At 45.9% G+C, this 13,708-nt stretch overlaps 1 protein-coding gene across 6 annotated transcripts in view; it reads right to left on the bottom strand.

Annotated features, from left to right (window-relative positions):
* The window catches only part of LOC116848068 (neurexin-1), a 399,669-nt gene that overhangs the window by 111,841 nt on the left and 274,120 nt on the right, over positions 1 to 13,708 (bottom strand). For 4 of the 6 annotated variants that reach the window (XM_032823816.1, XM_032823818.1, XM_032823819.1 and 1 more), the window contains one exon: positions 8,641 to 8,715. The exons of the other annotated variants lie outside the window; for them this stretch is intronic. In XM_032823816.1, the coding sequence (XP_032679707.1) occupies positions 8,641 to 8,715 (75 nt within the window). The remainder of the gene's footprint in view (positions 1 to 8,640; positions 8,716 to 13,708) is intronic. 6 annotated transcript variants of the gene reach the window in all.

Below are 13,708 nucleotides of genomic sequence, written 5' to 3'. Positions count from 1 at the left end.
GGGGGGGGGGGGGGAGCCCTCGAATTATGTGAGAACTGGAAATCTCATCGTCGCGGAATGATACGCGAGGAGGCGAACACCGCGCGTCGAGAAATTCATCTCGCTGGCCCGCCGTCACAAAGTAGCGTCTCGTCGAGGATATTTCATCCTGCAACCGGCTGCGCCCCGCCGTCCATCCACCCTTCTGTCCGCTCACTGCGTCCTTTCCGCGAAACTCCCGACCGCGAGCAGACGATCAATTAGAAAAGTTAAATTACTTCCTGAAATAAATTATTTACTAATCCGCGAGTGACGCCCTTTCGTGCCGCCTCCTCCGTCTCACGCAGTGAGAGACTCTCGTTAAGCCTCTACATCCATCTCCGCCTTGCCCCCCGCCTGCCCCTCGCCGTCTGTCAGCGAGTGTCAATTACGATTACGGTGCGCTTTGTGTGTGCCGAACTCGAGTCGGAACTTCCTCGGACTGTGTCGAGTAGCTTTACCCCGGGACTTGACAAATTCGCGCCCGACGATACTCATTCGCCGCACGACCGGCCGCCGGCGGGTCGAATGAACGGACGACGAAAAAAGGGAGAAAAAATGCGTCAAGTCCGGCAAGGTAAATGGACAACCTGTTGTACAGGCAGGCGCAGCCAGCCAAGCAGGCAGGCAGGCAGGCAGGCAGGCAGGTAGGTCGCGACCACGTGGGAGTACCTGCCACCTATCTGATTGCGTTACACGGCCCACGAGGATTTCCAGCGAATGGAAATGTGTCAGCGTGCAGGCAATATCGGGAGCTATCGGATAACATGTCGGAACGTCTCCTTCTTGGCGAACCGATTCTGACGGATTAAGGTCGCCCGGTATACATATACGTCGGCTGGCTGATTAGTTTCCCCGAACTACGTCGACGTGAATCCGCGACGGATAGTCGGCGTTCCCCATCTAAACTCATCGTCGCGCACGCCCGATTACACGCACGTCCAATTATTTCCGTCCTTGGTTCGCGCCAATTCAATTGTGCCCGTTGTCCCGGATTACGGATAGCGACTGCTTTCGCGCGAATCACGAATGCTCGCGGTTTCTTCAAAGACGCTCTGTCGGCGAACCAAGTCACTAATCGCCGGATCGGACCCGACACGCCGTGGTAATTAAAGGTCACTGGTGTTTTATAAGAGTGTGCAGTCAATGGCGGGAAGATTGCAACACTTTTCATCTTGATAAGCTTCAGAATGCATCACACACACACACACACACACACGAATAGGAAAATTGATTCTCAGAATTTATTACTCTTCTGAGAATACTTGAGAAGCAAATTCTCCTTTTGGATGCGGATGCATTGCGGATCTCGCGGTGAGAGAGAAGAGAAAAAGTTGCAACATTCCTACCACTGATTATACATCTTTGTTTTTGAACATTAATGTATATAGAGAAAACTTTTAAGTGAAAATTACCATAGCATTCTCTGTAACCGAAATCAATATTTTGAAATAATTAACTATCTTTTCGTTCCATATGTGCTTTTTATATTTACATTTCTTAGAAACTAAATTATGTTATTAAAAAATTTGTGATGAAAAATTAGAAAATTTGTGAAAAATTTGCTTTAAAAATACCTGCTATTAAAAAAATTGCTGTTAAGAAATTTATTGTTATCTGCAAAATTTATTTTACGAAAAATCTTTTTTATTCTTCAGACACTTCTTCTTTCAGAACATCACAATGGCAGATTACTGATCTCTTAAATTTCAAAGCTCTGTTCGAGCTTTTACCGTATTTGGCGATATAACAAGAATCCCATGAAACAAAAGCTGATCAATCCAAGAGAGATACAAGTGAAGGAATAAATGTGCCTGTCGGTCACCTGTCTCGAGTGTCGCGACATGATCTTCCTTTTTTCACGAGACCATTTTTCCTTTTTACTCGACAAGCATGAAATTTATACGCGGAAGCGTACACGGCCCCACGGACTACATGTACAGATCGCTTTGGATTTATAGCGGATCCGTATGTCGAGGCGCGCCAGACTTTCCTGAAGGCAACGCGCCGAAGGATCATAAGTTTTTATCCTCCGGCATTCAGACCGAATTTCTCCGTCCGACCGTGTCGCGAGTCCCTTATCCCTCGTATAAGGCTGGCGTCGGCGGAATTTCAGGTTTTACTACTGGCGGAGCGGCGCAGCCCGATTAACGCGAACTCAATTTATGCGGGAATTTTTCGGTAACAGGCGCTACGTGACCGACACGGGGTAATGCGTATCTGCAAAATGCATTCTACTCGCCGGGTGTTCAACGAGATTCACATTTTTTTTCCAATAATTCATATACAAATGACTTTAACACACACACACACATGTACACGACGAGCGAGTCTTTCAATTATTCGCGCGATATTCCAATCTGACCGGGAGCGGCGGGGTGCTGCGGCTTCGACCTCTCTCTTTCTTTCTCTCTCTTTTTCATCGTAAATGAAATTCTGAATATTTTTAGTCGACGCGTTCATAAAGAACGCGAGATGCAAATGGCCGATTGAAAGTGGCCGACGAAAATGACGCGTAAGCGCGCGCCGAGCACGATTGATAAGCGGCGAATATCTCCGCGAATTCGCAGCACGGTGATTAATAATCCGACGCTTCGGATTTGCACGATTGGCGGCTCAATTACCCGCTACTTTAAACAGCGTGTGACGGTGCCTTTGTACATATTAATTCACGTCTGCATCTGCATGTCGCGCGCCACGGGCAAAGCTATCCAGAGTTCAGAAACCGCAAGCTGCTTCCTGCATGTTGCTCCGTAGTCTGTGATGCGCGCGCGGCGCGTTATAGCCCCGGCTTACAACCGCAGTAACTGTGTCGTGCTTCGTAACGCGGTCGCTTTGTTAAAAGTCACGTGTTTACGCTCGGGGGCGCGCGCGCGAATCCCGGCGACGAAGATCGATTAAATGATCCCTCACCTGCGAGCTCCATCGACGACCGGAAGCGCAGGCGAAAGCGGATGTCGTCCGTGCGAGGATGGATCGAGCATCCTTCTGGAATACACCGTGGGACAAAAAAGAAGGAAACGAATAGAGGGAGAGAGAGAGAGAGAGAGAGAGAGAGAAAAAAGGACTCAAGTGACGGAGGAACAAGAGGTTATCGCCGAACTTCGGGAAGGACGGGAGCTTTTTACGAGAAGCTTTGCGTTCGGGAGGAATGTCGATCGAGCGAAAAATTCGAGTTGCATGCGTGGGAGTACCTCTCGCGAGAAATAACGCGCGCGAGGAAGAAAGAGAGAGAGAAAGAGATTGCGGCTATTATGGATTTCAATTAAACTTGAATTCGCACGACAACGCCGCGTAATTCCAGAGTAATAAAGGAGAAATAGAGGGAACAAAATCCCCGCGGGACAGAGAGTCCTGGAACGCTCGATATGGACCTTGTTTTAAAGCGCAATACGCGAAATGCCTCGCCGCCGTCGCCGGACTCCGAAGTGTTTTATTTTTCCGGAGACGGCTAATATTGAGTCCAATTTGTATTGTTGTGCGCAAAACCGCGGTGAAATCGCTAATAAATGTGAAAAAAGGGGACTGCTCTGGTTTTACGCAGAAATTTCATAAAATTTATTTTTTATAACTGCAGTTTCGATCAAATTAATAGTCGCCGTAATGCGGACGAAAAATTGTTTCGCGCGGTGACATTTTTGCATGCCAACGCGTCTGATAGATTCTCTCTCTCTCTCTCTCTCTCTCTCTCTCTCTCTTCCCTTCCGGCTCTTTTAATATATTCCGTTTCCTCGCCGAAAACAATATTCGCACCAAGTTCCGGAGCAACTCTCGCAATTATTCTCTTTCCCACCATCCTTGCCCTCCACCATCCTTTCCCTCATTGCTCGACGAGGAGGAACGGTACAAACATATCAACGAGAGAGAGAGAGAGAGGGGGGAGAGAGAGAGAGAAACAAAAGTGAAATGTACGTCGGAAATTAAAAAAAGAGAAGAATTGAAAAGGAGAAGAGCAAAAAAGGAGAAGCTCGGACGAGAGATGGGATAGGAGACGGGTGCCCCACGGGGGCTGTTGCCGCAAGACTGAGAGAAGAGGGTGGACGAAGGGGGCGAGGGTACTCTTGGCACGGAGTAATCGACAAATATATATTCAAAGTTATTCCAAGTGTTTTCTTACCCAGAGCCCCACCGTGTTGCAGCTGCGCAAGAGTTACGATATCGGTATCGTGGTTAGGCGCGACGTATATACGTGTCGAGGCTTAGCAGACGAGAATTTAGATGTATCTCAGTCGCGTGGGTGGGAAGGAACAAAGTAGAGTGTGTTAATGTGTGCGTTATGTTTGTCTCGTTTGCGTGTGTGTGTCCACTATGTCTGTAAGTAAGTGTGAAACGACTGTGAGACGGACTGGAACTGATTATCGATTATGATATATCTCGATCGATCTGAACCCTCTCTCTCTCCCTCTCTCTCTCCTCCTTTCATTCTCTACCTCCCTGTCCCTCTTTCCGTATCCGGAAGCTATCGATGCGCGATAATATCTCTGGATTTCTCCCATTGTTGTCGAGCGATACTGATACAGTGACCGTTAATACTGCGGACGCAGTACTGTGCAGTTGTGTTGCTCAGAAGCAGATTCGCGAAAGCTCGAGTGTAATGCTATTGGGCGATTAGGTGACGCGATACAGAATATATTCTCGCTAGAACGTTCGTTTTTACCGAATTTTCCGCCTACAGATGCGCTTGTGAATCGAAAAATGTGTCTCTTCCTACGTGTAAAAACAAAATTGTTCATGTGTATGCTATTGTATCATCTTCTTTCTTATCTTTTTGTAACCCCAAAAGGAAAATCGTTATCTCGTTGACGAAGAAATGAATGAATGAGTGACAAGAAGCAATTCTGCAAGAATCAAAACTTCTCTCCTCGATTCCTCCGAAACGGGAATCTTATAGAGATCAAGAATGTTGCATTGTAAAATTTTGGTATTTTTCACAGCAATTGTATCGCTGCCCCTCCCGGGGCGGGCAATCTTTCGGAAATCGAGAGCGCTGTGACACTGCAAAATCATAGGACTTGTCATAAACATCGCGTGACTGCCCTCCAGGCGGCAATCTTTCGGAGAGATCGAGAATCTCTGCGACACTGCGTGATGTCGGAATATTTGCAGAGATCTGTATCGCTGCCCCTCCGAAACGGATATCTTTCGGAGCTCGAGGCTGCTGTGTGACAGCGCACTGCAAAATGCACAGCTTTGTCAAAAGACTTGCTCGTCACAGCCCGCGATCCGTTTCTCAGCGTCTGTTTCTTTCGACGCATGTCTCGGCATGACCGAGGTGACAGTGGGCCGATCGACGTCGGTCCGATTATCGTCCTGAAAATATAATTAGACGTAGTTTTTGGCGTCAACATGCAGGCGGGTGCACTTCGTTCGTTCTCTTTTCCTCATGCAGCTTGGTGCTCGAGCTAATAAAGGCAATTGTCACGCTCATTGATCACTCATTCCGTGAGGCAGAGAGGATGATTCGATGAGAGATGATAAGACCGCATACTCGTACGCCCGGTCGATTTCGGAAAATTGAAGGAGCAACGATCCGCAAAAGTTATAATCGCCGAGTCGGCAGCTCGATTTTATCAATATCGCGCGCTCACAGTCACTCACGAAGTGAGTAAACTCTCAGATGGCTCGAGATGCATCGAGGACTAATTGTTCGAGAGAGTCGATCGGCTATTAATTAATGAATCTGTGTGAAAGTTTCGAGAATGCAAGCAAATGATCTCCGTATGTATCTTTATCGTCTTCTTCCCTTGCCAAAGGGACAATTGACAATTTCTCGAGGAACAACAACGAAAGAGCCCGGTACGGGCCTGAATATCTTACTGTATCTCTCACGATTCTAAAGATATTCAATTGCGCTGGTGACAGACATGATGATGACAGTGAGAGGAGCGTAGATTATTGCGTGCATGTGCAATGACCAGTGGTGTACCTATTAGAGCTAGCTCAAGTATCGTGTGTGCGTATATATATATATATATTATTCACGCGTGAACTATGTACATATTGTGACTGGTCTCCTAACCATTCGCAAGAAAGCGCTCGTGGAAAGGATTGCCGACACGATTGTCTCGAGTGATGCGTTTCGTTCGGCAAACTGTACCGTCAGTACAATGAAAATCGTTATACTAAGAGAGGAAAAATATCCAGAAAATAAGAAATATTTATTGGATGTATACTAATAACATATTTCCTTGTGTGCTTATACATACAAGGTGTCCCAGACTCTCCTTCGTAATTTTTATAGGAACGGATTAAAGTGAACATAAAAATCCCATAACGTTTTGCGATATTCACAATAAATCTTCTTTAATTAATATCTCGATTATTATTGCAAATATCGCAAAACGGAAAGAGACTTTTATGTTCACAACCTCCATCTGTCCTCACAAAAAATGCGGAGAAGAGTCTGGGACATTCTGTATATATTTTTTTTACATTGAGAAAAATTTTCTTCGAATAAAGAAATATAGTCCTTGTCTTGAAATCTTTTTTATTCATAAAAGCGTCTCTAAATGTGACTGAATCAGAAGGCTCACAAGCCGCATTTAGAGACATTTTTATCGATAGAAGAGAGAATTCAGGATAAGGGCCTATATATTTCCCTAAAACACCGTTGCATTCTATGAAAGCAATTGCGTTTTCTTTGTTAAATCAAAGAAAATTTAGATTCAAGTAAACACGTTATCTGTACCCATCGAATAAGTGTTTCTTTTATTTTTCAGGTGTTTTTTCTCTCACAGTGTAATTAGGAAAATCAAGTCCACCCACACGACCCCGCAGTGATAGCTCGATCGATTCAGCATCGATTACGCGATTCCAAGTGAGACATCGCCAAATGAGATCCACTTGGAATCGAGATGGACCAACGAACACGGCGAGAGACATGGCTGTCTCCTCGTCTCCCCTCCCGCCCCCATGTGTTGTCGTCGCGAAAATTTCCATAAACTCGGCGCAAGATTTCGTGTCGTAGCAATCCTCCTTCTCACAAGCTGCGTGTCTCCCCGACAGTGGAGAATAGAAGAGAAGAGAGAAAAGAAATAGCGGAAAGAAATAATAAAGTTCAACGTAAGACGAGACTCGTAAACAGGTTGTTAGCACTCCTATTCGAATATCGCGGCACTCGATCGCTCCGAATATTCCGCGTGACTCGCTCGCATATATTGCGGACGTGAAATTCAAGGCATCTATATTAAAGACTGAATTACCCCTCCCGTTTCCCCCCTTCGTCACTTACACGCCCTCTTCCCCCGACTGCGGGGAATGCACCTTTCCCAACGGAGTAACGACAACAAGCGGCAGTGACTGCGACAACACGTTGTAAGACTGCTCGATAAATCAATAATCCATCGTCGCGACGCGGCAGACACAGACACAAGGAAGTTAATTAAAATTCTATGCTCGTTGCATATCGAGGCCCGCGTATCAATCATTCAAGCGCGCCCGTCTTCGTAACGCCTTCGAATCGGCTAGTCGCGATCGACAGGCCTTCTTCGTGTGCAACAGCAGAAAACATCGTTATCGTCGCGAGAAACGGCCAGCCGAATAAAGAGAACGACGCGATATTCTCCGCTTTATTTCCGTGAGATCGCAATCGACGACGCGTCGTGTTAGTCAGAACTCTCGCAATTCCATCCATACGACCGACGCAAGCTTCATCTACCGGAAGTTCTCGAAATATTCGAATGACCCCGACCGCACGCGCTATTCGAACGTCCACATCGAGTAAGATTAAAGCACCAACGCTTGGACACGTGCCCAATCCTGGACATTCTTATTGTTTTGGTCTGTACACGAACATTTTTCAACTTTCAACATGAAATGTATGCGCCCGAAAAATCAATCTTATCCTTAACGGAATTCTCTTATATATGAGAAGATTCCTCCGAAATCAAAGGAGGAAAATATTCTAGGCGCAATATAAGAAAAATTTAGTCCTTTATCTACGGTGCAAATTTTGTTCCTAATAAAAAGTCCCTTTCGATAAGAAAGCATTCTGTTTTAAGTAAACATATTCCTCTTGACTCAAAAGGAAAACAGTTAGAAGAGGAATATTCTTTTGGTAAGAGTTTTCGCTTGAAATATGGGATTACGGAAAATAGCGCCTTGCAACTAGAGTTCTTTTTCTTGAGTATTAGAATATTTTCCCTTTTGGCTTTCAAGAAGATCCCCTTTCGAGGCCACACATAGAAGGATTCCGCTAAAGATAAGACATTTTTCGGGTATATTTTGGATGTATATATTCTGTGCGTGGAAAGTCTAAATATTCGTATTTAAAGACCAAAACAACAAAGCCCACGATCGACTGCGTGTTCAGACATTGGCACTTTTATCTTAACGAGCGAAATAAATAAGAACGAAAAGAAAAGAGAAAGGAGAAAAGAAGAAGATAAAGAAGAAGTAGAAGTAGTAGTAGTAGAAGAAGAAGAAGAAGGTGCTCTGGTGATCACTCCTCTCTAAGAAGCTAAGTTGTCGCGTGAAAGTTAGCCAATTAGTTATATACAGGTGCGTGTCCGGGCCAGTCCAACGAGAGCTCGCGAGCTGAGCTCTCGGCTTCGTCTCTTTTTGCTTGCTGATATCTTTTTTCAATTTTTTTTGTTCGTTCAAGCTTTGGATACTGAGGCTTACCAGGTGGGACTCTGGGCTGGTGAAGGTGACCAAAGTGCCGTGGAGCCGCTTCGCGCTAATCGCCGCATCGGCCTTCTTTAAACCGGCCAGTCCAATAGTAGCAGTGCGTTGGCCCAAGTTCGACCACGTGTGGGCGCACGAGGGTCAGCAACATTGAGAATCGATTTTAGAATGGTCGACCGTCGGCATGTACGCGGTGCAATTGCGCTCATTGGTGCATGGCTCGCTAAACGTCGCCGGGTGCCGAGTTTTTTTTAGCTTCTAAGAGTGCTCGACAATCGCTTCCTTCCGCACGAGATCGCGGATTAACCGCGGGCGGAAAATGTCACGACGACTTTCGTCAGACGATATGCGCGCCTACGTCGAGATACTTTCCACTCAATCGATATCGCGGCCCTCCCGCCCTTGCCCCCTCCGTTTAGCTGGCGATTAACCCAAGTAGAAAGAGCGATCTCTCCCTAGCTCTAGTAACTCGCCAGGAATTTCGTTTACTGGCCAGTTTCTGGCTGGTGAGCAATTTTCCCTCGGAAAGTTTTCTACTTGGGAATATCCATCTCTCTGTTACGCTCGCACGTTGCTCGCCGTTGATATCGAAAGGATTCTCTCTGCCCGATAATAGAACGACAGAGCGATTTGATATCTGAACGAGATATACAGGCGAGCGAGATTACACCGGTGCCACGCAAATTGACACACAATTCCGCCACTTTCGCCCCCTCAGCCCTATTCCGCGGGATCTCTTCGAGTCGGTCGCGTGACGTATGAGAAAATTGCGAAGTCGCAGAATTTATTTTGGCATGAAGGACGCGCGCAACACATTCGTTCTTTTCTACCAATTTGTCTCTCGCCCGCGCATTCGATGAATTTCCCCGTGCGCGCCATTCGTTTTTCGACACGGCGGAAGGAAGCCGGGACGCGTGACAGACAGCGACATTGACAATCGATCTCGGAAATTCATTTCCACCTGGACTTATGAGATCCTCGTAATTTCCTACCCAGTCCGCCTGCACACGCTCGTCGCGCGCGCGCGCGACCGATCGATTTTCGAGCCCGCGCCCGTCGACTTTGACAGACGCGCGGAGATCTTATCCGCCGGCGTTCCATTAAATCCCGCGATTCGCAAAACAGGGCGCAAACGACGACGACGGGGGTAGGCGGGGGCGGCGCAGAGGAGGAAAAAGGGCGAGGGAGCGCGCGGCCTGTTTAACATTTATTCCCGCCTAAACTTTCAACATTAACTTCTTGCTCCGCGGCCGCCGGGCGGAATGCTAAATCCGTAGACTCTCAAGTTGTCGCGAGCGAATGGAGTCACGACGAGACGAGACGAGAGACAGTAAAGTTTCGCTCGCGCGAATTAAAACGACTTTTAACAGTAGTAACTTAAGAGCGTCCATTGTCGAGCACATCCCCAGGCGGGTCCTCCACTACGGTATCCCGTAACTTTCGTTCGCGGACTTTCGTCAAACGGATCGACCAAGTGCTCGCTCGCAGGAGCAGTCGTGTCGCCTTCGATGCCAAACATATGCATCCAGAAATCCGAGTCCAGCAACGCAATTCTGTAACTCGTTAACTGTCCTTGACGACAGTGTTGTCGTTGCGCAGGTATAATATATGCCAGAAAAGATGCACAACGACAGTTAAGTTATTAAGTTTACGTAAAAACATTTGTAAGTCTGTATAACTAATACGACGTAAACTTTGCAGAAAAATGTCAGTATTCTGTCGGTAAAGCATCTCCTTAACGAGTTACAGAATCGCACCTCAGAATCGCTCCTATTCCGGACGCATAACGTACGTTAACCCTAGAGCCTAATCGATTTCGTTCAAATTGTTTTCTCTATAAAATAGTCTTTTAAAAGTCGCTCCTGATGAAGAATTTTGTGGCCCAACTAACATTGACTGTCAAGAAGCACGGGATTTTCAGAATGTATAATCGCGGAAGAAAGGTTGTCACCCTTTTTCTCGTGAGGAATTGTTTCCCGTTGGGAGAGTTGTTTCCCGTTTTTTCAGATCTCATTTTTAAGATCAACCATTTTTTCTCTCACACGCAAAGAAACCTCAATTCCTGCAACTGAATAGAAACCAACTGAAAATTAGGTGGTCAGAAACGATATCTCTATTATAAAAACTAATATTTCTGTTGTCGCAACCAAAAATATTCGTTTGAACATTCAGCGATATTAGAATTCGATTGAGGCAACTGAGAACAATTGACTATACACAGAAACCTCATAAAGAAATTTTTCTGTTCCTACAATTTTTCATCTGATCCCTGAACAATCGAAAATTCGGTTGTACCAACGGAATTGTTTTTTCCGTGCAGTGTAGAACGGGTCGTCTTAACCTCGAGCCTTAAACATGGATGAAATTAACCCAGATCAACTTTTCCAGCGTTACCGCTTTTAAAACCATGCCCTTTTGCTTTTTCTGCGTTTCTGTCAGTGTAAGATTTAAATATAACTCTCAATAAATCTATTGTTGCACCAATACGACAAAAACTGTTCATTATTGTACGATGTAAATTTAATAATTAATTCAGTTCAGTATATTCACTTCATAAGCGTAATTGAAAGAATTGCAAAGTTTCCACCTCGCGTCGTGATAATCAAGAAAATTTATCTGGGTACCTAAGTGACTCCTGGTTCGGCGCGCTTGTCGCCGTTCGATTAATTCGAGATATCGCGGAACGAGAAGCGCGACTCGGTGTGCGTGTAACGAGAAATTGGAACGTCGTTTCCTCTCGTTGACTCGCCTGTCGTCGTCGGAATACCGGAAAAAGAACGAGGTAAGAGGAGAGCCGCAGGGAGAGAAAGAGATCTCGAGGAAGAGCGAGTGGAAGCGTCTCGGATCGTATAAAAGAATACTTCGTTAAACATTTTTACTGGCGTCGTCGTGCGCGCGCGCGCGCGCACACGCGAGCACTTAGCCCCCTTTCTAAACAATCTTTTGTAGAACGGGCGCGCAACGAGCCGTCTCCCGGGAACGAAACGAGTACCGGGCGCATCGTTAAACACGTCGCGAGCTATAATGCGTCACTTTAAGACGAGAATTATCTTTCGGGCGGTATAACGAGAGGAGTAAGTCGCTGAAAGTCTCCGTGGCGGCGGGTTCGTGTCGGCACATCGCGCGCGGGCATTAAGGCGCTCGTCATAAATATGAGAAGACACGCGTTCGTCTTGAATACCCGTAAAACTTCCAACGGGCTGTAACCAGCGAGAAAGAGAGAGAGGGAGAGACCGCGTGTGAGGACGAGACGAGAGAAATTACGCGGCGTATAAACAAAATCATTGGCGGGAAATAGACGACGCGTAGTTCGATTCTCAAGTAGCAAGCCGATCGTCGGTTCGTTGCGTTGAGAACTACTTTTACTTTCAAGTACATTTATATAAGAAAGAGAGAGAGAGAGAGAGAGAGAGAGAGAGAGAAAAGAGGAAAAGAGAGGAGAAGCAATGTCGAGGTCCTTTTAACCCTTTAAGGCCCGGTGTACGCGATTATGTGTACATTAACTTTGAATATACTCCCCAAATTTCTTTATATCGGTGAAGCAATGATTCCGTCGATATAAAACTATCGATTCGTCCGAGAGGAAAAATGGTTGATCTCAAAAATGGTATCTGCACGCAAAAAAATAATTTAGTAATACCAGCTAAACCGCGGTAGCTGACTCAAACTTAGTCAAAAAACTAATCGTTTAACTATCACTGCTAAGAATTGGCTATGACAGCTAAGATGCATTCGCTATGAAATACAAATATATTAGGTGACATTAAAAATGCACATTATTTCAAGTAGCTAAGAAAATAGCAGTTATTCCTAAATTTCTTATTGCATGCATATATTAAAGAAATTTGCCGTACAGCTACAGTCATTTATTTCTAGCAGTTAATATTTCTCGCTGTAGCGCCTAAATTTAACAGCGAGTAAATTTAGCTTCGGTGGTATCGACATTAGCTGTCCCTATTTCAGTGACACATCTTATCTGCCACAGTAATTTTTTAGCTCTGGAAGCTAGTTCTTTTTTGCGTGTGGAAGAACCGGAGAATTCTTCCAACGAGAAACGGTTTCTCACGAGAGAAAAGTGAACTTTTCTGTCCGCGATTATACATTTTGAAAATCCCGTGCTTCTTGATAGTCAGTTTCAGTTGGGCCACAAGGTTCTTCATTAGAAGCATCTTTCAAAAGACTATTTTATAAAGAAAACAATTTTACACGAGTGGGATCGATGTCTGAGCCTTAAAGGCTTTAAAAAGTTCGATCTCCGCAGACTTCGCGACTTTCTTTTTGACGACAAGCGCAGAAGGAGTCGGGAAAATGGAGCTTGTAAGCACGATGAAACGATAATGAAAAAGCAGACGCCGACGCATTAGCGTCGAGATTTCGGCAGATTGCAGGACGCAAGCGTATCGTCAGAGAGACATAGGAACAGACACACACACACACATACACACACACAAACAAACACACAAACACGGTTTACTTCGCGAAATAAACTGACGGATATATTATCGGGGATGTCCGGAATAGGATACAAGTACACGAAAAATACCTTCGGTATACCGCGGCGGTATAAAATCCACCTAGCTAGGATTTAATATCGCGGCCATCTCTCGTCGAGACGCTTTCGAGACGTCACGTAAGCCCGAGCTACTCGAGGCTTAGCGATTTCGTGACAGATTATGCCGGATTATTCGACGAGCACGCACACGAATAAGAAAATATACCTGGATCTCCTCCTTCCTATCCCTTCCTCCTCGCCGTCCCGCGACTTAACCCAGATACGGGCCAATTTTGCGCAGGGTCTTTGGAAAATATCGCCGCGCATCTCCCTGTTACTCCGTAACAGCCCTGCAACAGCCCTGCTCACCCCGCGAGGGCCGTGGACTCCGGTGCACTTTGCGAATAGCAAATCTAGCGGAACGTATCGTCTCCCCCTCAGTCCCTCTTGTCCTCAATAAAAAATTCCATGAAAAATATTTTAATAGAATTTCCAACTTTGTGCACCGCACAAGCGCCGAGTTTCGAACGGGGTCGTGGGAGAGGGAGAGGGAGAGGGAGGGAGGGAGGGAGG

Source organism: Odontomachus brunneus, unplaced genomic scaffold (genome assembly GCF_010583005.1).
Source record: "Odontomachus brunneus isolate Ranch 3 - 2012 unplaced genomic scaffold, Obru_v1 Obru_scaffold_088, whole genome shotgun sequence".
Classification (NCBI taxonomy): domain Eukaryota; kingdom Metazoa; phylum Arthropoda; class Insecta; order Hymenoptera; family Formicidae; genus Odontomachus; species Odontomachus brunneus.
The sequence above is the reverse complement of the archived record's forward strand: the minus strand, read 5'-3'. Positions and strand labels throughout refer to the sequence as shown.